This window comes from Giraffa tippelskirchi, chromosome 12 (genome assembly GCF_054371585.1).
Source record: "Giraffa tippelskirchi isolate mGirTip1 chromosome 12, T2T-mGirTip1v1.2.pri, whole genome shotgun sequence".
Taxonomy (NCBI): domain Eukaryota; kingdom Metazoa; phylum Chordata; class Mammalia; order Artiodactyla; family Giraffidae; genus Giraffa; species Giraffa tippelskirchi.
The window spans coordinates 84,159,943-84,184,422 of NC_137286.1; the positions used below are offsets into that span (position 1 = coordinate 84,159,943).

Here is a 24,480-nt window from a genome sequence, read left to right on the forward strand (position 1 = left end):
GCATGTTCTCTTGACAGAGCTCCGTTAGCCTTTGCCCTGCTTCATTTTGTACTCCCAAGGCCAAACTTGCCTGTTATTCTACTCTGGGTATCTGTTGACTTCCAACTTCTGTATTCCAATCCCCTATGATGAAAAGGACATCTGTTTTTTGGTGATAGTTCTAGAAGGTCTTGTAGGTCTTCATAGAACCAGTGAACTTCAGCTTCTTTGGCATTAATGGTTGGGGCATAGACTTGGATTACTGTGATGTTGAATGGTTTGCCTTGGAAGCGAACTGAAGTCATTCTGTTATCTTTGAGGTTGTACCCAGTTACTGCATTTTGAACTCTTTTGTTGACTATGAGGGCTACTCCATTTCTTCTAAGGAATTCTTGCCCATAGTAGTAGATATAATGGTCATCTGAATTAAATTCACCGATTCCTGTCTATTTTAGTTCACTGATTCCTAAGATGTTGAGATGTTGGCATCTCCTGTTTGACCACATCCAGTTTACCTTGATTCATGCACCTACATTTCAGGTTCCTGTGCAATATTGTTCTTTATATATCTGACTTTACTTTCACCACTAGACACATCCAAAACTGAGCATGTTTCCACTTTGGCCCCTAGGCTTCATTCTTTCTGGAGCTATTTGTAATTGCCCTCTCCTATACCCTCTGACCTGGGCAAGCTCATCTTCTGGTGTCATAACTTTTCCCTTTTTTATAGTGTTCTGGGTTCTCCAGGCAAGATTATTGGAGGGGATTGCCATTCTCTCCTTGAGTGGACCACGTTTTGTCAGAAGTTTTAGCTATGACCCATTTGTCTTGGGTGGCCCAGCACGACATGGCTCATAGCTTCATTGAGTTACGTAAGCCAGTTTGCCACAAGGCTGCAATCCGTGAAGGGGTTAATTTAGAGCATTAAATTTTAAAGTGCTTGGGTGAAGTTTCTTTTTGTTTAATACCATCTCAAGGAAATATAATTCATAGGAAATATAAATCATGAATCTTTGAAATCACTGAAGGGTAAAATAATGTTGGTATAGCTTTAAATTAGATTTTCCATGTGTGAAGCTCCATAAGTGGTATGTAAGAACATATTAATGTTATTCTGAAAATTGATTATTTCTGGATTTCTTGAATTTTTACCTGTGTGTAAGTCATATAAAATTTTTGCTTTTCTTTCCAACTCCAAATTTATGTAAATATTGAGATGTATGTTTTAAAGAATATATTTTAACTCATTTTCTGGTTTTAAAAACTTCATGTTAAATCGATAGTTGAAGATGTGTTCCTTATTTATAAGCAAAAATGTCACCATTTCAGTGAGGTCATTAATTTCATAACATTGAACATTTAGTTCTTTACCAAGTGTTAATTTATTGATAATGCATCAAACAAAAATGCATTGCATATTTTCCCTCCTAAAAATTGAATTAGTAGGTTTAAATTTAGGTTACTTATTCCTTCAAGTATTATAGACTACTATGTTTTTTATGAGATTTACAGATAAAAGTAGAACTGTTCTTATTTCCTTAACTAGATTCTTCATTTATATTTACTGTGTTTTATTTATTAGAAGAGGTGATTAGCTATTTTATCTCATTTCTAGTCTTTTGAATAAGTCATTTGTCAACATTTTCCATTTAAAAAATAATATATATGGGAAAAATCTGTTGATTTTTTATTTTTAATCAAAGCTATAAACCTTGGAAATTGAAATACTAGGGGAATTTAGGAGAAAGGAAGGGACAGTTCTTTTATGATAGAAAAAAATGTGTTATCATGCTGAAAGCTACAGGAAAAGGGGATACAGGAAGACTGAGACCTGGTTCCTGTCCTCAAGCAGTTAATAATATAATTGGTGAACCAGGTGAATGATTAAGTAAGAAAAAGCACAGGGCTGTACAGTAATACAGTAAAGCATCATTGCCACAGAAATGGATGGCAAGTTCTTTTAACATGTAAGGAGACATAATAGGTAGAATTTGAATACCTGGATAAGAGAAAGGTGGGAGAAAAAGAGATTGGAAAGTGAGAAGTGTTGTGGAGAAAGAATGAAGAAAAAAATTAAACATTACAAAATCAGGCAGCCTTTCAGGATGCATGTGTTTCTTTTTTTTTTTTCCTTTTTTAAAAATGGTATCATGTTATTTCTGGGCTTCCTTTCCAGGTAATATGTCTTGTAAGTATAGTATATTTTGAAATTAAAATTGTTATCATCTTTTATCTTTTCCCAGAGTCAACATCCTGGAATGCTTTGTGTCATGAGAGTGTCACCTACATTACCAAGACTCAAAATTGATTTTATCTTTAGTCTCCTAAGTAAATATGCTACTGGCATAAGGTACACCCTGGACACATATTTGTTGCATCACAAGCACCAGCTTGAGGCCACCAGTGAAGACGATGATACTAACCAGTCTGTATCTTCCATCGAAGATGACTTTGTCACTGCTTTTGAACACTTAGAGGAGGAAGAGACTTCAAAGCCATATAATGATGGTTTGTTCTTTGCTAGATTTTTTTTTCTTGAAATAGAGAATTAAGGTTTAAAGTTCAGTTTTAAAAGTTTTAAGACAGACTTGTTCACTTGAAATTTATTTTGAAATTTGATCAAATTTAAGCATCTATACCTTTTTCTTTTTCTGATTGAGGAATTAACTTTCTTGTGTCTTTTAAGTTCATTGTTACCTGGTTTTTAGTTTTGCTCTTTCTCTTATTAGGTTGTACTGTACAGACATTGTTTTCCTTATTAGTTTAACTGTTTGGAACATGCCTAAGTTCAGACTTGAGTTAGCTGGCAGGGTCACCTAAATATTAGTGTTTCTAACATGCGACAGCATGCTAGATATTCCATCTAGGTATTCCTAGATGTGGGGTAGAATGAAAATATTTTAGTAATGGGTATACTTGCTCTTAAGTACAACTTGAGATGAATCTGTTAATTCAGTGGTCCCCAACCTTTTTGGCACCAGGGACTGGTTTCATGGAAGACAATTTTTCCATGAAACTGGGGCAGGAAGGGGATGGTTTTGGGATGATTCAAGTGCATTACATTTATCGTACACGTTATTTCCAGTATTACTACATCAGCTCCACTTCAGATATCAGGCATTACATCCTGGAGGTTGGGGACCCCTGTGTTACAACAAAATAGTAGAGAAGATACTTATAATACAAATGAGTATTTCATGCTTCAAGTCTACTTATTCCCATTGATTTAAATCAATTTAAAGTTCTTTTCAAGAATAATCATTTTTTTCTTTTCCTCTAGGATTAAACATAATTGCACTAAGGAGCCACTGTGATGCTGCTTCACAGACTATTTCTGGTCACCATTTGGATACCCATGATTTCAGGGTTCTGGTTGGCTCTGAGCAGCAGAAGTCATTGGCTAAACCTTCAGCTTCTTTAATAAACATTCTGGGACATAAAACACTGCCTCCAGTGAGAACTTCAGTCACAACGTCAGTCTCGGAGCCATGGGTCCAGAGGAGTTTCTATAGGTCCTTTGGTGCCTCAGAGGAAGGTAGTGATGCCCAGAAACCATTGTTCTCCTCTTCTCCTGCCTCCTCGTCTGAATCAGAGTGCTCAAGTCCAAGTCCTGTTATTTTCTTGGATGAAGAAGGTTATCAGAAAAGTTTGAAAGCAAAACTTGAGTTACCTAAAATTCCTGTGACGAAAGATGATATTGAGGATTCAGACTCAGAAGTGAGTGAATTTTTCGATAGTTTTGACCAGTTTGATGAACTAGAACAAACTTTAGAGACTGCTTGTCCGTTTCTGAAAGATCTTGCTGTAGGGAAGCCATCGCAAAAGAAAGGGCACAAACATGAAAAATTGTGCTCTGTAACCACTACTATGAATCCTCAAAAATTCAAGTTTGATCGGCCAGCTCTCCCAGCTAACATTAGGAAGCCAACTCCTCGTAAACCAGAATCCCCTTACAGTAACCAGCGTGATGCCCCAGATTCTCCCCGCCCCGTGAAGGCCTCAGGGGAAGACAGTGGTTTGTTCAGCCCTATTCAATCCTCTGCTTTCAGTCCTCTTGGAGGCTGTACTCCAGCTGAATGCTTTTGCCAAACAGATATTGGTGGAGATAGGATTCATGAACATCCTGACTCTATTTATTACACCTATGAAGATTATGCAAATAGCCTTTCCTGTGAAGTTCTGGGCTTGGTTCTTCATAGCCAACATACTAATACAGCATCCAACACTAATAGTATTAAAAAGGGAGAAAATAAAATGGTAGCTCTTCAGCATGGAAGCCTTGATCAAAAAAGTAAATCTAAAAATAAATCCTTAATGATTGATAGCATTCAGAAGTTTGCAGCAGATCTCGTGGAAAAAAGTTTTGGCAGTGCATTTAAAGACTTACAGAAAGGGGTCTCTTCATGTACCCATGCCTTGTGCCAATTAGCCATGAAATTGACATCATCCGTTTTTCAAATGGCATTTAATGAACTGAGAAGGCAGCGCGCTTTTTCACTGAAAGAACGGGCCATTAGTGGCCTGGCTAGTTTTTTGGTGAGTGAGGCATTCTCAAATGCTTTAAAAGAGCTACAGTATGTAAAGAAACAGATCTTCACTAACACTGTCACTAGATTTGCTGCAGAACTCGCTGAAGAGCTTGTTTTTGAAGGCATCATGGAAGTGTGTCAGTTCTCGTATCCTCCAACACCTGCATCTCTGCAGGGTCAGTCATTTCACTATGAAGACAGAGTGGTGAAGTCCTATGCAAGAGATCTGTCTGAATCTGTAATACAGGAAGCGTTCATTGAGCTGTCTCAAGTTGATGTTACCTTCACCACAAAGGCAGCAGTTAGTGTTTCCCCAGAAAACATCAAGTACCTGAGCACAGAAGATGTCGTGCCAGCGACACAGACTTCTCTGTGTTCCTCTACTTCTAACAGTCAAACAGTTATGGTGACAAAACCAGTGCAGGAGTATAAAAAGGAATACACAGTGCAGCAGGCCTTGTTCTGTACTTCAGGAATCGTTACTTCAATACCAGTGCCCTTGGCAGGAAGTGCCCTTCTCCCATACCGTATTTCTTCTAATATGTATCAGGCAAAGTCTCATTCATCATGTGATGATAGTCATTTGAATGGTGGTCCTACCCCAGCAGGTGTTGCCACAAAAAAAGAAGAGGAGCTAGCTTGTCTCAGGAATATTTGTTTACCTTCAGACCACAACCCCAGTAGCCAGAATGAAGTGAAACCAACTAGTGATGTTGTTGAAACAAAAAGCTCTTCAAAATTAACAAATGATCCTGTGATTATTAGCGATTTTTCTGCTGCAATGGTGCATATGATAGTAAATGAAACTATAGATTCAGTGACGTCTTCCAAAGTTGCAAAAACAGAACACACAGATTGTTTAACTCAAATAGGAAAGGGAAAAACCCCTTCTTTCTATTGGGATCAAGCACCACTGCCACAGAGTGAGGCTAGCAAGAAGGACATGTTTGCCGATCGGTTGTCTAAATCTATTATCAAACATTCCGTAGAGGAAAGCAAGTCAGTGGTCCTGAATGTAGATAAAAATGTCCTCCACAAGGAAGACTTGGCTGTTCCCGGAGATGAGTCACAGGTGACCTTGGAAGAGTTCCCCAAGTTTCTTGAAGCTCAAGATCATTTAACTCACTGTTCACTTTCAGAAGGAAAGGATTGTATTCCAGAAGGTAAAGGTTCTGGGGCTCCTGGATTTTCTTTGCAGACACTACCACCTTCTCTAGTGGCAGCAGGTCAGAAACCCGATCTGAAGGAAATTGCTAAGGGCAGATCTGTGAAAAAGCAGAATTTGCATAATTCAGCCCTTGAGCCCTTGGCGTTTGGGCAGGAAAACTCTTTTCTCCATTCACATACTTTCTCATCCACAGTGCTCACCTGTGCAGATGGTTTGCACGTGGAAGATAAACAGAAAATTAGAGACGGGAACGTAATACCGGACACCCCTCCATCAACTCCTCTGGTCCCATCCCAGGCTCCTTCTGAGTGGGATATCAAGAAGTTAACCAAAAAGCTTAAGGGGGAGTTAGCAAAAGAGTTCGCACCAGCCACACCACCGTCCACACCTCACAACTCATCTGTAAGCAGTTTGTCTGATAATGAACAAAATGCAATAGAAAAAGAAGAGTTCATGTTGAAGCTCATGCGGTCTCTCTCAGAAGAAGTTGAAAGTAGTGAAGGCGAAGAGCAGCCAGAGGTGGACATGAAGTCGGAGCCAGCGGGGAAGAAAGTTCAGTTTGCAGACGCATTAGCGACACACATCGTTTCTCTTGCAACCGAAATGGCGGCTTCCCATGTGGATAATAAAGTGGTTCAAGAACCCAGGGTGAAAAGCCCTTGCTTAAATGTGCAGAGTCAAAGAAGCCTATCACCTGCTATTTTAAATTGCTCAGATGAAAGCTTACAAGCATTATGCAGTTTTGCAGGTGATATGGCAGCGGAAGTCATTATGGAAGCGGAAAAAATAGCAAAAGTTAGGAGCTGTATGTTTTTCAGGAGGAAGAGGAACAGTTGTGTTGATGGTGACCAAGATTATAGATCAGAAGAGAAGTTGGCTGTGGAGGCTGTAGCGCACCCGGGAGGAGTAGGTCCGTTTATTCTTCCTTTACCACCAAGTTCTTGTCTGTCAGGTCTAACATACAGGTATCCCAGCTGCGAAAGTGTGACAGATGAGTATGCAGGTCACATTATCCAAATACTAAAACAGGAAGGTGGCAATAGTGAGTTAATAATGGACCAGTATGCCAACAGACTTGCCTATCGGTCTGTTAAGTCAGGATTGCAAGAAGCAGCTGAAACAGCCAAAGTGAAGTGCAGCTCCAAAATATTCCCTGTGCAAAGCGCACAGGTGAAAACCAATGATGAACTGTTACTGTTTCTAAGTAAAGAACACCAGCAGGAAGCAGATAAAAAAAGGCAAAGTAGAAGTGGTGGAATTTACCTTCATAAAAACCAGACTTGTGAATGGACACCAGATATGTGCAGAAATGAGTGCTCGGAACTGTATAGTTTTTCAACCTCTCTTGCTCACAGCATCACAAGAGATGTTACAAAAGAGCTGGTGGCATCAACGGGTGGCTTGCCAAAATCCTTAACAGATTCTTGCCTTTATGAAAAAAATGCCTGTGATGAGGATACCGAGACTCACATCGGGCCAGAGTTTCCCAAGAGTCTTCAGCCTTCCTCACAGAATCACAGATTTTCTCAGAGTACAGGCAGCTTGAGTGGGTGTGGCTATGGAGAGACTGTCATTCAAGCTATAGAGCAGTATGCTAACAAAGTCGTGGGTGACACTTTAGAGCTGGGTTTAGGATCTGCCATCTCCCACGTGTCTGAAGCCACAAAAGCAGTCGATAAGATCACTTATGCAGAAAAGCTGTCGCCTCGGGTGGGTCAGGCTTGCCGATACTGTGACCGTAAAGAGCTCCATGACTGCGCTGGAAATTCGTCTCCTCGCTTTCCCAGACCAGATTCACTTGCTGGTAGTAAGCCAGTTTCTAATTCACAGCTTAGCAACTTCTGTCAGAAATCTAGGATTTTTCATCTCGATGTCCCTCAAATTCACGTTGATCTCAATAAGAAGACAGTGCTTGCTGAGAAGATAGTTGCTGAAGCGATTGAAAAGGCAGAGAGAGAGCTGAGCAGTACCAGCCAGGCAGCCGACAGTGGGATCGGGCAGGAGGGCATCAGCTTTGCCGAAATCCTCAGCACAGAGATACTGACGTCAGCAGTGGTCAATGCTGGACAGGCCATCAGCAGGTAAGCTTCTGATTTCTTTGGGGTTTTGCGATAAAGAGTTAACTTGATTATTTATGTCTTAGAAAGATGTTCAGAAAGATGTGATTCTTTTTAATTCTAAATGAATAAAAAGAAATATTCCCTATTACATTTGCATATTGTTTATATCCTACCTGTTACTTTTCATAGACACTGTCTCATTATCCCCCAGCAGCCCTTTGGGGGAAGGAAGGTATGAGCCATTTCCTCAGTTGGAAGGTGAGGCTTAGAGTAGATAGTCACCTTGCCCAAGTTTACACAGCTGTAGAGTAGGTAAGGTTGAATCAAGGAAACAGCTGGAGAATTTCATACAGCAAATACTGAGTATCACCATATTAATGTACCACTCAGATTATGTTTTTATTTCTGTTCACAAAGGTGAGTTTTCTTACAGACAGCATAATTGAACATGCCAGGCTTCTCTGTCCATGGGATTTCCCAGGCAAGAATACTGAAGTGGGTTGCCACTTCCTTCTCCAGAGGGTCTCTGCGTTGCAGGTGGATTCTTGACCTGTTGAGCCAGCATGAAAGCCCCATGAAGAAAGCGAGCGCTCTCTAAATAGTTCACTCCTGCCACCATTCTGCTTGATGAGCCGCCGTCCAAGGGACAGGTCTCTGTGACAGTCTTACCGTGCTGTGTTTCAGAGACCGTGCCTTGTGCTCAGTGATCCTAACAGCTTAGTTCAGATGTCCACTTTTAGCCTTCTCTCTCCCTGGGAAAACATCAGGACTGACTTGTGTTATTAGTTTGTAGGATTCTTTTTGTTAGTCTCATGGAAAGAGGAATTTCATTGAGCCACATGGAAACCCAGGATATTTTAGTAGCTTTTGTCAATGCCGTGACAAGCACTGCCTCTTTTCTTGGCCATCTGAAGATAGGGAGATGCAGGGAGCTAGTGCCGGGGGTGGCGGTGGGCAGCAGCAGGTGGGGGTGGCATGCAGTTTTGAAGAGGTAGCAGGAAGCAGCTCTGACAAAGTGACGTTTGAGCAGCGAGCCAAAGGTGAAGAGACAATAAGCTAAGTGGGAATCAGGGAATTGGGGTTCCCAGCCAAGGTTAGTGGGACTGCGTGTTGCGGAAACAACAGAGAGACTTGTGTGGCTAAGGCCGGTGAGCCAGCGAGAGCGGGAGCCCAGGGAGCTCATGAGAGGTTGTCATACCAGCTGCATGTTAAAAGGGTTTGGACTCTTATTTTGATTGATGAGAAGCCACTGGAAGGTTTTGATCAGAAGACTAACATTTACCCTCTTCTTGTTTGAAAATATGGGACAAGATTGGGGTATGGGGTTAAGAGACACAAACTACTATGTGTAAAATAAGCAACAAGGATAAATTATATAACATTAGGAAATAAATATAAGCCATTATTTTGTAATAACTTTAAATGGAATATAGTCCTCAAACATACTGAATTACTGTGTTGTACACCTGAAACTAATAAAATAATGTAAATCAACTATACTTCAACAAAAAGTTAAAACATCACTTTAAACTGTTAGTCAAGAATAAAATGTAGAAGAGGCATACACAGTAATTGAATAGCAAATGGCATTTCTTGTGAAGATAGAGTAAAACTGTAATATAAATGTTTTTTCATTGAGGAGAAAAATGAGAGGGATTATGATCCATGCTCAGAATCTTGAAGAGATTTGGCTAGTTTGACTGTAGCCTTGATTGATGGTCTAGAATTCCTTGAACTACTTTAAGCCAGAAAAGGGGTAATTTTTGGTACAAATAAAAATACTGTTTTACAAAGCAGATGTGGCAAACTTAGAAATTTGTGCTCCTCATAGTGTCCCAGTTGAAAATATGAACTGCTTTAAAGAGTATTTAAATAAATGATGTGCTTGGGATGGACCCATAATAGATGAACAGAGTAGGTTAGGGATATCAGTGGGTATCTCAAGTGTTTTGAAAGTAATATGCTCTCCTGCCAAGTCTCTTTATTAGCGGACCCAAACAAAGGGTTAGATCGACCACTGGTCTAACTCTGAAGGTCCCATTTCTTGTTTTTGTCATCATTATCATCAAGTGGATATTCCTATTAATAATACAATTCAGAACCTGATGCTTTTGGACTTATTTTCTTTCTTTTTTTTTAGTCCAAAAGAAACAGAAGACTTTCAGTCAGCTGAGTCTCTTGGTGGCCAGCAGATGCACCTCAGTATTGGTGAGGACAGTACTGGGAGCTGGTCCAACTTAAGCTTCGAAGATGAACACCAGGATGAAAGCAGTAGTTTCCACCATCTAAGTGAAAGGTAACTGTGACTTTGCATGTAATTGCATACTTTAGGTACTCAGACCCCTCAGAAAGAAGTTCCAAATTTATATTGAATTTGATTTTAAAATTCTGAATTTGTAAACCTAACCATTATTGTCCAAGTGTATTTTATTACAACATTGTTTCTAGTGGTTTGACATTTATTAAATATAGTAATTAACTGGACTAATTTTCTTTGAATGTGCCAATAGTTGCAAAATACGTCATACATTTGACTTCATACGTTTCATGCTATACTTGGCCTTCTCATGAACTTTTGAGAAAAAAATTTTCTTTCTCACATTAAAGGGCAGGAAAAAGAATAATTATCTGCAAAAGGCATCAAAATGGTCCTGTAATTTTCTTGATATTATAGTAGTATTTTTCTGGGGGAAGGATTCTTTACTGGTCCATTCAGGAACACTGTAAACTTAAGCAGGTATACGTGAATGACTGCAAATATGTGAACTCATTAGAAAAATACAGTGTGATATAACAGAAGGCACTTCATATATCATTCTCTCAGTTAACCTTCTTTCTAAAACCAGTTTTAGAATATTTTATTAATTATAATACAATTATTTCTTTTATTAATGCTGCAAAGACCTTCCTGATTAACCTATAGAATGTTACAAAATCTTTATTCATATTAATGATACTTAAAATAGTAAACACTGCCCATAGCTGAGCCTAGGGAGAGGAGGGGGTTTCGGGCACTTGTAGAAAGGACCCTGTGAAGCTTCTGCAGAACAGGCCCTTGGAGTGGACTTACCAGGAGGGGGAGGGAAGAGGGGATGAGGAAGCAGAAGGAAAGGAAATGGCTTTTCAGCTATTAGAACACATTATCTCAGAGTACTTGGTTTGATGCTAGGATTAACCAGTGAGTGTTAATATTTTTAAATTTTTATTGTCATAGTTTCTTAAAATGTGACACAAACCACCAATATTTCACAAAATTTAAATCCAAAAAATGCCGTGTTTAAAACTGGTAGTAGGAAGTGGGGTAATATCACAGATTATCATTTGGTCCTCTCCATAGCTTTAGAATATTTACACTTAAATTCTTCTCTCACTTTGAGAAACAGGCTTCTTGAATTTCAGTGGAGTTGACATCGTTGCTTATGAAATCCTGGTGTTAAACTGGGAGAACTTAGAGGCTAGTGGCCATAAAAGCACTGTAGTTGGTTGAACAACTCAATATGGAATGCTGTCCATTATGATGAAAAGAAGGGAAGTGCCTACCAGGGTCAGCCCTTGGTTCTTCCTCTTTAGCATTATTTTATCGGTGGTGTGGAACACTCATTATTTGTGAGTGACTCAGAACAGAGATGAAAAGGTAATCCTATTAATAGAACCAGGGTTCAGAAAGGCCAAACTGGGCAGAGGCTAAACCAATTGTGTTTAACATGAGTAAATATCTTCAGGTTCAGAAAATTAATTACATGAATGGGAAAAACCTGACTTGATAGCATTTTGTCCAGAAAAAGAAACAAAAAAAAAAACCTGTGGTTTAATTGACCATAGAATTAATAAGAAATAATGATACTGTGTGAATTTAAGGTTCCGGCACAAAGAAAAACTTAGTGGGGCTCATCCAGGGTTGGTGGTGTGCTTGCCTCCCAGAGATTAAGATTCCCTGGGTCATTGGTGGTCCCAGGATTCTGCGTGCTTGATACGTGCCTCAGATTATTTTAAAGCAGGTGTTTCGGAGACCGCACTTCAGATACATGACTGTAGTGTAGAAATGGGTAAAAATTTTAATTTTGTAATTTTTTTCTGTGCTTAGATAATCATTCTATTAATAGAAGTAAATATGGTGTTTGAGATAATTAATTTTCTCTCTCTTTGGCTCACAGCTGTCTAACCAGTCTGTATTTCCATATTTTCTCGTTTTTGGTTTGTCTGTCACCTGACTATGTAGGCAAAAACTGGGTGGTTTCATGGTTTTACACTAGAGCTATATTTGTTTGAATGTAATGTTGAAAAGACACCGATCAGTTTTAACTTTTATTCTGTAATGCCTTATGGTTTGTGATAGTTGGATAGTGCTAATATATACATGTTAATTAGTGAGATATCCTTGGAAACTAGTTAGAACTTTTAAATAATCATCCCCTTTTTGGTAACTTTAGCAACATTTACTGATGCATAAAAGATGATTTTATGTTAATTCATTTTTAGAGCCCAGATTTTGTATCGTGTAAACATTAATTTTTGTAATTGTCTAGCCTACTATGGGAAAATACATCTGCTTATCACTGCAAACTAATGTGCTTACTAATTATTTTAATGATAAGAATTTAAAAAAACTGCATGTTTAGATTTTAATCTGAAAAACTGAATTTAGTTTTGTTTCCAAACACAGTTGCTTTTTGTGTTGTGTCGCTTTGCCGCACTTGTAGAATGTAGTTGCTTTCTTCTTTTGATGAGGCAGTGTAAGAAGGTACCGGTGGGGTGTTAGTGACCTGCTGATCTGTCAAGTGTAGCGCTTGTTAGACCTTGGCTATGCAGTATTCTGAAGAAAATGTATATTATTTGCCACCTGCTGAATTATACATAATGTATGAAATGAAGGTAATTGACATAATAATGAGAGTATCTTAAAATCAGAAGACGTCTTTCCCCCCGTAGTTGGACGGTCTTTCGGGGAATATGTTCAGTGTCTTCCGTCTCCTCCTTCCCATCCTCCATCCCCACCCTGGCCATCACTGTGTACACTCACTAAAGACTCAGGGGAAAAAAAAAAAGACTTGTTAACCTGTGGTTATCCAAACTGAAGAGCATTGGCTTTTTACAAATTATGCCCTAAGTTTTGCCATCGACATTAATTTCATTTTAAACTTCTTCGTTCTTCCATTCATTTACTGTCCTAAAAGTCACTGTCTGAATCTGTAAAATAAATATAAATTTAGAATAATTTTCATGAACTGCTGAGGACAAGTAACAAAACTCCCTAATCTCTGAAGCTGTCGAACACCTTGTGTAGTAGCAACAATGGTCTTCACGTAACTCCATGGATGCTGCGCCCACCAAGGCAGCTTCAGAACATCCTCAGTTATCAGTGATGGATGCAGTTCCAAGGAAAACCAGGGTTGTTTTTACCATTCATTTTCTAGTTCAGCTCTGTTCTTTTCTTCCTCTGGCAGTAATGGTAACAGCAGTAGCTGGAGCAGTCTTGGTTTAGAAGGAGATTTGTGTGAGGACAATTTATCCTTTCCAACATCAGACAGGTTGGTCCAGTCCAGAAATCTAAACACTGATGAGTCTTTCACCACTAATGCATGATATCATATTCTTAAAAGAATGTGGGTTAGAGTGCCAACATGTATCAACCTGCTTTTCTCCTATATTTGACATGATTCTGCTTGATAAATTTACATCTAATGAAAAAATTCAACTCTGCTAAGATACGACTGACACCTAATTGCAAAATGTGTTACTTTTATGCATGTGTTGCACTGCTTGCTATTTTTCATTCTACCAATTTCTGTTTCATTAAAAAGAGCTTGCTTCCTACAGGATTTCTGTTGTTTTGTTTTGTTATTTTTGTTTCTGTATATAGTTTCATTTCATTTATAAGAAAAGTATAGGAAAACATGTGTTTTTAACTGTCAAAAATATACCAATGGCATCAACTGAAGCACTAATAAATAATTATTCATGGCATTCTGTGCTATTCAAATGCTGTGTTATCTAAAACCAAATTAGCATATTTTGGCTTTAAATTATTTTAAATTTTATTATGTAATTACTTGACACTCTGTATATCATGGTCAGTTAGAAATTCTGTTACTAATAACTTCCCTTTAGGCATCATTGGCACTTGAGATTTTAACATGAAATGGTGTGAGAAGCAAAGCTTCCTTTTTATTGTCATTTCTCCCCCTTTTAAATGTCATATGTCATATTGTAACATTCATTTTTTTGTCACATTTTAAGAATTGGCTTTAATACCATTATCAATTAAAGCTTTTTTTTTTAACTGCTTCTTTTGCTTCGCTTGGTAAGTGATGGGCCAGATGATGAAGAAGAGGAGCGTCAGACTGATGGAGAAGGTAACTGGCTGTTTGTTTGTTTGTTTGTTAAAGTGTTTGCCTGTTTTTTGTGTAAGGTTTTTTAGGAAAGTCTTTTAATATTTGTGCATTTTCCTCAGACAGGCACTGTATTTTTGGTGAGTTATCAGGGTTTTTACATTACAAAACAAATTCTTTTCTGTTTAAATTCATTGATTTATTTGCTATTTTACTAGACTTCGAACATTCAAACAATACAAACATACCAAAAAAAGACATTTATAAAAACATATATGGAGCCCTATCAGATGGGAAATACTAACTGAAGACTGTTAATAATAACAGGAAAAAACCATTTTATAATTCCATAATGTTTTTTTTCCCCTTCCCTTTTAGTTATTAATGGCTTCTGAGATCCCTTCAACACAATATTACTCATTTAAACTATTCAGTGTAACTTGAAATTATTTATTAGGACAAACGATTTATTTTTTAATTGTTTTCCATTAAAATTATAGAAGTTTGCAATTGGAGTAGACCCAGGAGAAGTTCTTGTCTACATTTCTTATTACACAGATAATAAAGGAATTGAAAGATGAAGAAATATTCCAAATCAGGGTATTCTTGAACTAATCTATCCAGTGTCAGATCTTTTGCTAAGCAGCTTGTGTTATTTGATTGTTAAACTAAAAGGAGGGGTACTTGTCAGTGTAAAGACCAAACTACTTTAAAAGAAAAATAGATAAATAAACTAATTAAACCCCCCCCCAAAAGAAGTATTCAGTTATTTGAGGGAGAAATTTATAATAGTCTCTTCATAAAATTATTTTGTTTAAAATATAAAGTTCTTATATTATGAGATATAATTATCACATGTCAATTTGTTTTCCTTTCAAACTAATTAGTTCTAGAATTAGTGTTTGATGTCAGTCTTATAAAAATCAATAAATAAAAGATATTTTTAAACCAGTTCTCCCTTCCATTAATTCCAGTCTTCAACTCACACATTATTTGAAGAAAATACTCATTTCTTCCTTTAATGATCATGGTTCCAAATATGTAAATACTAGAGTTCTGGACTGTGATTTGTAATTCTTAATTAAATATATCAGAATGTCTTAAGCGAATCTCAAAAACTTCTCATGCTGAAACTGAGTTTTCATTATATTTAGATGGGTGTTGAGTTTTTTTCCAAAAATCTTATTTTCCTTTAATTCTGAAAATACCAATAATGTCTTCTGTAGAGTGGCATGTAAGAATATTCATGTTTAGACACTAGTTTTTGAACCAGTGATTCTTTAAATCATCTCTTAAGAAATAGGCAAACAGAAAATTACAGGAACAAATTTCTTAAAGTGTACTTTCCACCTGGGTTTCCAGTTAGTTTTATTACCAGTTGTATTTTTTTGTTTAGAAAGGTCATATATCAGTTTTGAGTCCAAATCCTCAGACCTAAGATTATTCTTATTTTAGTTCTAAAACCACTCCTGAGTAGCCATTTTTCATATAGGGTTTCTGGAAGTTTTTCTTTCTCATCAGATATAAAGTAGGGGTGAAAAGGGAAAGTGAAAGTCACTCAGTCATGTCCAGCTGTTTGAGACCCCATGGATTATACAGTCCATGGAATTCTCCAGGCCCGAATACTGAAGTGGGTAGCCGTTCTTCTCTAGGAGGATCAGGGCAGTATTTTTAGAGTTTTTGATAGACTTTATTTGTTTATACTTAGTTGCTCAGTCGTGTCCAACTCTTTGCGACCCCATGAACTGTAGCCCACCAGGCTCCTCTGTCCATGGGATTCTCCAGGCAACAATACTGGAGTGGGTTCCATGCCCTCCTCCGGGGGATCTTCCCAACACAGGGATTGAACCCAGGTTTCCCACATTGCAGGCAGATTCTTTACCATCTGAGCCAGCCAGGGAAGAATATTTGCTATATTTTTGCTAACTAAAAACAATTCAAAATTATGGAAATCTAAGGCAACAAGCTTTATTTATTTATTTATTTTTGTTTTATAGTTGTAGGATGTCAGTCCTTTCTCTTTTCACTAGAGTTGAGTGACCTCTCTTAGAGATCACTCTTAGGCAACCAGACACCTTGAACTGAAAAATCTAGTGGTACAGAGAACCTTTCAACTGCATGACCTCTGCAGAATTTATAGAATGGCCCAAAGACTATGGTACTGTTGTGTGCCAGACCCATTTTTGATCGAGAATCAAGAGTGCAGAATGGAAAAAAATGATAATACATTTATTTTAAGAGAATAGCATGAACCAGTTTTTTTAAATGAAAAATCTTACAGGTCAGTAGGAACCCTAAAAATGATTAGTAGTGGTCTAAAATGCCCTGCCAACTGTGAAAAAAAAATTAGGGACATTCTCCAGCAAATGTCCATTACTGGAGCAAATTGGTGCGGTGTCTACCCGCATGCCCTCCTGCCTGCCTCTTGTGGTGGAGGCCCGGCCCTCAGCACGGCTGGTTGCTCAGCCACCACTAAGCAGCGGTATTCAGCACAGGATATTGGTTTAGTTTTATAGTCAACAGAGATTCATCTTTTTTTATGTTGAAAACATAATTTTTATAAAAAAGAAAAAATAAACTTGAGAACAGTGTCTTGTAAGAGTGTACCAGAAAAGTCCCTGATTTGGTTTTGTGGATGTAAGTGGTTGCATATGACTTTTTTTTTTTTCTTCCATATTTTGCCTGAAAAGTGAAGTGATTGAGAGCATGGAGCCAGATTGCCAATGTTAATATCCTGACTCAGCTGTGTCCCAGCTGTGAGACTCTTGGTCTGTCTCTACCCCTGCTCCCTCACCTGTAAAATGGGATGATAGTGGTTCCTTCCTCCTAGGGTGCTTATGAGGGGTGAGGGAGTTGCTGTGTCTAAAGAGCTTAGAACAGCACTTAGGCTGTAATATGTGTGATCCGAGTATTCACTCCTGCTGCCGTTTCTCTTAGTTCAGAAAGCTTTCTGAAAGTCCATTTAATATATTTATTTGTGTTTTGATTGTAATTGTAGCATTTTAGTTTTATTTGCTATACCTGTGGATTATATTTTGACATAAATTATGGCATTTGTGAATTGCCAGTTGAATTCAGTGCCTCAGAATAGAGTTTTGCATTGTGCTATCACAGATGATCAAACTATTTCTTTATTTTAGCATTATTTTGCCCTTTCAAAGTAATGCTTTAGTTGGTGTTATGGTGCAGTTAAGAAAAGATGATTTTTTTGGAAAATTCCTTGGAATCTTAAGAAATGGAAAATGTTTATATATCCTCAGAAACCAGAGTACTGAGAGTTGAATTGATGGATTTCACTGCATATTGCTTAAAAATTTAAATTTTAGGTTTGGAGCAAGATGGAAAGACTCTGCTAATTACAAATATTGACATGGAGCCATGCACAGTAGACCCCCAGCTAAGGATTATTCTTCAGTGGCTCATTGCTTCTGAGGCAGAAGTTGCAGAACTTTATTTTCATGACTCTGCAAAGGAGGAGTTTCTGCAGGTAAGTACCGACCTTGTAGGGTGGGTGTGAGGGCACAGTGTATGCTGCTCTGCGTCACACAGTTGATCTGATAAGATGCCCACTGATAGCAAACGGGCACATGCTCAGGTATGAGAGTCCAGTGCCTGGGCTCAGATAGCAGCTCTGCCGCCCTCTCTCAGTGTGACCTGGGGCAGGTTCACCAGTCGCAGTCTTTTAATCTGGGCTGTGGAAATGAGCATAGAGTTTACCTAGCAGAGGTTTGTGAGGGTTAAATATAATACTGTTAAAAGGTGCTTAATCCAGTGCCTGGCACATCCTAAGTCCTCAGAGTTGGGTGTCTTTAATAAGCATTTCATGTGCTCATATGAAAAGATTGAGTTATTCTTTGTATTTAATTGATGCATAATTATGCCTACTAATGAGTATGTCTCTTCTGTTAATCCAGTGTCATTAGTATGAGAAGGTAGCATAAGCAAAAGCCAGTAAAAGTTTATAAACATTTAATAAGGGACAGTAGTTCACTTTGAGCAGTTAGTAGGATTCTGATAATAAAACATTCAGATTAGGTGCATTAATAGAATATTTTTATTGATAATTAACTGTGTACCAGTTACCTTATTAGCCAAAATTTTTAGTTTGCAGCCTTAAGGTTTTTGTCCAGGACTTTTCTTTATCAGAACTTTTATTTAATCTTACTATATAATATAGAGTAGTTCAAAGAATAACCAATATAAAATGATTAATAATAACAAAAAAGGAATTTTCAAGTTACTCTTGATTTCTGGTTCAGAATTTACAAAAATATTGAAAGAAGTATGTGAAAAAGATACATAAAAAATTGTTTTTTGTATTTTGTTGTTTTTATTTAGACTTCTTGAATTTTTCTAGCATAGATTTCTGTTTAGAGGCAGAGGGAGAAAATAAGACAGAAAGGGAATGTTCAGGAAATGAATTGTCAAGGGGAAAGAATGGGTAGGGAAAGTATTAGAACTGTCTATATGGAGGCAAGCATTTTCGAGTCGTTTAGTCTTGAATAAATTGAGGGCTAAGGAAGGCCTTAGGCAGAGCTGAGTGTAATGGTGCTGAGGTAAGGGAACCGCATCCCCACATAACCTAAGAAAACATTCTTGCAGTTCCTCAAAAAGTCAAACACAGCATTATTATATAACCCAGCAATTCTCCACCTAGGTCTGTACCCAAGAGGAATGAAAACATATGTCCAAGGCGGTGTTATTCGTAATAGGTCAAAAGTGGAAACATCCTAAATGTCCATTAACTGATGAATAAAACATGGGCTGTCCATGCAGTGGAATATTGTCTGTCAGTAAAAAGGGATGAAGTAGAGACATGCTAAACCCTGGAGGTGGAGGACCCTTGAAGTTATTATGCTAAGTGAAAGGAGCCAGGTCACAGAAGGCCATATATTTTGTGATTCCATTAAAATGAAATGGCCAAAATAGGCGAACCTATAAACTGAAAGTAGATTAATGATTGCCTCGAGTTGACGGGGTTGGGAGGAATGGGCAGTGATGATTAACAGGTAGGACTTTTTTTTGGTAATAAAGATATCCTAATGTTTGTGGTGATGTTGGATTCAACTCTGTGAATACACTAAAAACCATTGACTGGTCTATTTTAAATGGGTGAATTGTGTGGTATGTGAATTATATCACAGTAAAGCTATTTTTGAAAAGGTTAAGCATATTTATATTACAAACAATTAGTGTTTATAGAACTAAATAGGAAAAAATCTGAGTTGAAGACATGTTCAGATTGATGATGATAGTTTATTTAAACCTGTATTTTTATACTTAAAAAAATGAGGTATAATTGATATATAACACCATATTAGTTTCCAGTGAACAACATAATGATATTTGTACATAACTACAAAATTATTGCCACAGTACTTAATATTTATTTAGTTTTTTTCTGAAATGTGAGCATTTCTTATGTGTTTCTGTTGAGGCTGGAGTGCATATTCCAGGGGAGAAAGCCACACTGTATGTTGTGGAGGGAAAATCCACATCCTTTTATTGAGCTTGATATTGTCTTTATTGTTTTATGTTCCCGGTTGAGGGTGTGGCAGATGTATTTAGTTCAGAGTTCTTTAGAGATGGAGCCTCTCCACGCCCACAGACACTATGCTGGGTGAGGTCTGTGGGGTTCTGGCTCCCGCAATCCCAAAGTGTCACTCTGTGGAGGAGAGTATTTATAAAAGCCAGGAAGGAAAAATGTTTAATTTGTGTAAAGAGTGGTGGTTTAGGGGAGAATACCTTGTTATAACTGGGAAACAGTATTTTGCTGCAAACAGCAGTTTCATCTGGTGTTATAAATAATAATAAAAACTTTATTGTTAAAAAATTGCTTTTGGTTAATGTTTGGCTTATCTTCCTTTTTTACTAGCTTTCAAAACGGCTACAGGAAAAAGGCTGGAAGGTGGGAGACCTCCTGCAGGCTGTGCTTAAATACTATGAGCTGATGGAGAAGACATCCAGTGAGGAGAGACGCAAGTCCCTGTTTGACTGGCTCTTGGAAAATGCATAGAACAAACTCCAAACCAGTATATTTTATTATTTGTTTTGGGAGAGGAAGAAATAGACAAAGACGCATAGGGTAAAATTTGAGTAGTGAATATTAACATTTAAAGTGAATTGGGAGGAAAGTAAATAGCACTTATTAAGTGTGTTGTGTCATCATATGGTGTATATAGTTCATACTTTCATAATCTGTCAGATATTATCTTCATTTATTCTTCTGTGCACATATGCAGTGTGTTAAGTAAGACCCTAAGAACGTGTATTTGAAGGAAGGTCTGACTGTGAGGCTTTCAGGAACATTGACTGACGGCATTCTTTTCGCACCCAGATAGTGCTGCTAGAAATTGCACTCAGGTGGCTGAAGGTGGGTTCCAGGGATAAAGAGTTATAATTTTGCTCCTTTTCAAGCAAATGGTTTCCTGTTAATAACAAATCTGACATCGAAAATACAGCATTGACTCTAATTTATTTTTCTGACATCTTTTTCTATTTTTAAGGGTCAATTTTATTTTCATGGTTCAGCTATTGGTATTTTTTGAATCCCCCAAGTTATTTAATTTCTTATAAACAGTAGTTTAGGTTTCTATAAATACTATAAACGATAGTTTCCCCAGCCTTTCATTAAATGATCTTATTTGCTAATGTTGCCAATTCTTCTGGCATGAGAGTGAGTGTGTGTTTGTGTGTGTGTGTGTGTGTGTGTGTAAAGGAGAACTTTAACCTTGCTAGTGGTGGGTACCTTCTTTAATTTTACTCTTTTCTGGTTATAAACCCACTGTTAACATTAAAAAGGTGCTTTAAAATAAAATGTCTGTAAAGATTGTGCAGTAAGAATTTTTCTTTTGACTATTTTGAGTCCCCAACTTATTCTTTAAATGAAAATAAAGGTGCAGAACATATTGAAATTTTAAAACAATGTTCATTTGGCCAATAATTGCTTTCTTTGTTGGGATTTTGAAAAAATCCTTTAGCAAGGATTTTTAAATTAAAACTCCACTTTAGCAGGGATAAGCTTTTTCTAGAAAAAAATGGGACCTTCCCACCAGCCCCTTCCCCAGTAAAATGTATCTGTACTATTTTGTAAAGTCCTCTGATACGGTCTTTCTGGGCTCTGCATTTTGTACCACTTGTCTTTAGAAACTGCGAGTTGACTTGAATAGAGGACCAGGATTGTGTTTTGTATGAGGGTATGTGCGTGTGAATTTTTGTTTCTTCCATTAGCAGATTTTTAATTGAGAGGAATCATTTTCTGTTGGAGACTTTGGTTTTGCTCTCACTTTTTCTTTTTTCCTGAGAACTGACTCTTCTGGAAGCTGCACAAAGTATTGAGGACAGTAGCACCTGCCAGGGGACAAGGAGCAGGGCACTTACATTGATATGAATTATAGTTATGGCAGAGAAATCATTGCTTCTTAAGAAAAATGCCAAAATCTATTTAAATGTTTTGAGATTACACTTACAGAAGCTTCTATTTTTCTCAATTTAAGATGAAGAAATAGAGCAGGCCTTAAAAATAAATTTTTCCTAAAGTTTCTTCGGGTATTTTTTAAGGTTGGAGAAATGTAGGAAATGTATGTAAGCAGAACTGATTCTGTCTTTAGCTTCTTAGAATTTGATCTGCAGCAGCACTGGACTAGGTTCTTAATTGTTAGGAAGCAGGTTGTTATAATATAGATTAATTGATTATTAAGCTTAGGTTGAATTTTTACAAGTGTATAGCTATCAAATTGTGTTTGGTATCTTTAGTGTAAGTGTAAGTACGGGTGTTATTAACAGCGAAACTGAGCTCTGAATTTCTTTTAAGCTAAAGTGACAATATATTAGTTCTGTAAAACTCTCTACTTGAAAATGTTGATTTCTTGCATGGTAAGGTTTTCCTTGTGTCTTTGTTTTTGTTCGTTTTCTGGAGCTGTGCTGGATTCCGAGTTCCCTGTTCAGCCACTGTGGCCCAACAGACCAGTCCTTGGACACTAGCGTGTATAGTACTGATCACAGTGGAACTCCACACATATCAGTTCAGCACAGGGATGTAGAGAAAAATGTTAAACGTTGGCAAATGTGAAAAGCGGGAGTTAAGCTTCCTTATATAGAGAGAGAACATTGGAGTTTAGAACAGTATCTTTTAATCAAGAACAGTCTAAACTTACTTTGTTTAAAGGCACTTTGTGATTTTTCCAAAGATGTAGATCTATTTGGTTGCTTAGCCTTCAGAACAGATCTGTTTGTTGAGGACGACTCTGTCTTATTTTGTTAAAAATCTATTTGATGTAATTTTATTATGATACTGTAATATTGCCATTCTGCATACTTTGGCCCTTATGAAATATCATGTCTTATTCAGAACTGTTAGAGTTGTGATGTGCTTTGGGTTGAATTTTCTGTTTTATCAGTTTCAGAACCATTGGAGAACCGTGAAAAAAAAAGTGAAGGAGGCCTTGGACGGGGTTTTCAGAACATTGTTTCAGAGGGAACTTTTTTTTCCAAGCCAAGTTTAAAATTCCATTTATATTTGGGGTATTAACTCATTTTGATTTTGATCTATTTCCTGATTTTTACAAAAGGAATGATTCATTTATAAATCACAGAAAAAAATTACAGTATCTATGGGATGGTTTAACACAGTTTAATGGTTTAATGGAGTTTTAAAATCTTTGAGAACATTTACTCAGTGAATATATGTGATAACATCTTCATAGTTTGACAACCATTCCATTTACCCTTTTAGATATTTGATATGATTAATTCAACTCATAATACTTTCATTTTGCTTAAATAAAGGTTTATTTTGCTGGAAGGAGAAGTTAGTTACTTATTAAATGCACCAGGTATAAAGTAAAAGATGGTTTACCCACGTAGTTTTGATATCACACACATTCCCCAGACGCATTGTTTAACCTTGACTCATCACCAGGGTCTAGACTCAGATTAGTAAATATTACTCTTTCACAATTAAAATGATCAATTTCCCATCAGTCTGTTGCTTTGAATTTTGTTTTTTCAAGGGAAACTTTCCACAGAATTAAGAAAAATAATAATGCATCCATATTCAGGGTATAGGGAAAATCCTTTCCATTTCAAACTCTGTCCACCCGTCACCAGCACAAGAGAAGTAGAGCTTCTGTGGGAATTATGAAGCTGTGCTCAAGTGAAATGCGTTTTTTCTCACTCTTGTTTGAGGCCCCGCATACATTGACTCACTCACCGTATTCCTGCTCTGGAGATGCAGACGCAGTGTTGGTCACACTTGTCACTTTATTTATTTATTTTTTTCTACCATCCGTGTACATTCCTTTCACATGGGTAGAATCATAGTTCTAGAAGTTCATTGTTTTGTTTTTTGTTGTAATGTTTGAACACTATTTAATATCAGGTTTTAATATTGCTGGATTTGCTACCTTTTGTTACTTGTGCAGTGTTAATAGTAATAATTCACATTCTTGTTTAATATACCAGCTATAGAGCAAAAGCAGCTTTGAATAATTATAGCTGTTTATTTGACTGTGCTGAATTATTCCGTTAAGATCTTGTATAACAGTAACTTTTTTCTTTTGCTTTTTCAGTAATTTAATATGTTCATTTACCAAAATATGAACTTCAAGATGCACTAAAATTTTGTTTTTGCAGTGGCTCAAAAATAAACATTTCAGAAATTACTTTTGTAATAATTTGCAATCAATTGTTCTTTTATTTTTTCCAGTTGTTTAAGTCTGTGATCTTTCTCTCCCAATGAAGAATTTCCCAATAAACTTAAGAGATGCCTGACTTTGGTTTTCAATCTGTAGTATCTTGTTAACACACCCAATACTGAACTGAAACAAAAGCATAGAAGGCACATGACACAACCTCTATGTTTTTGACATGATTTTAAAGAAGAACGGAAGCTGGAATATTTTTAATTGGACACTGAATCCTAAGTTCTTATTCGAGTGCCTCTGAATGCTGACAGGATGACTTGACAGGCTGTTTGCCTTTTGGATTTTAGTGCAAAGTAGAATATTGTGATTGCCTTGAGTATAAGTGTGTTAGGGAATTCTACAGCCTGGACTGAGTACTTCTTCCATAGGATATAGAGATCAGACCTTTGTCATGCTATAGCATCAGGCACTTCAAAGCTAGGTGCTTGATTATTTATTACTTATGGAATTTGACCTTAAGTGTCTTCAGCCTTGGAATTAGTGATTTTCTAGCTTTTCAAGAATGTTTCAAAATGTTAGGAAATAATGATCACATATAATGGCTTGGATATGAGTACATCTCAGGAACCAAGAAAACAAAATGCTCTGAAACGATAAGGTTCTTTTGACTGTAATTTCAAGGAGGAAAAAGATTTCAAAAGGAATGGGACCTTGTGACAAGTGACATTTGAATAACTTTGCAGCATTATTTACAGCAGAAACAGTAAAGAG

The 24,480-nt window shown here is 37.2% G+C and overlaps 1 protein-coding gene across 10 annotated transcripts in view; it reads left to right on the plus strand.

Moving 5' to 3' along the window:
• The window catches only part of AKAP11 (A-kinase anchoring protein 11), a 48,411-nt gene extending 24,575 nt beyond the window's left edge, over positions 1-23,836 (plus strand). For 6 of the 10 annotated variants that reach the window (XM_081550844.1, XM_081550841.1, XM_081550843.1 and 3 more), the window contains 7 exons: positions 2,223-2,487; positions 3,260-7,757; positions 9,877-10,032; positions 13,181-13,264; positions 14,043-14,089; positions 17,392-17,552; positions 19,941-23,836. In XM_081550844.1, coding sequence (XP_081406970.1) covers positions 2,223-2,487; positions 3,260-7,757; positions 9,877-10,032; positions 13,181-13,264; positions 14,043-14,089; positions 17,392-17,552; positions 19,941-20,081 — 5,352 coding nt within the window. In that variant the 3' untranslated portion in view covers positions 20,082-23,836. The remainder of the gene's footprint in view (positions 1-2,222; positions 2,488-3,259; positions 7,758-9,876; positions 10,033-13,180; positions 13,265-14,042; positions 14,090-17,391; positions 17,553-19,940) is intronic. The other 4 variants (XM_081550850.1, XM_081550845.1, XM_081550846.1 and 1 more) reach the window with 1 other exon arrangement.
• Positions 23,837-24,480: the final 644 nt, after the last annotated feature.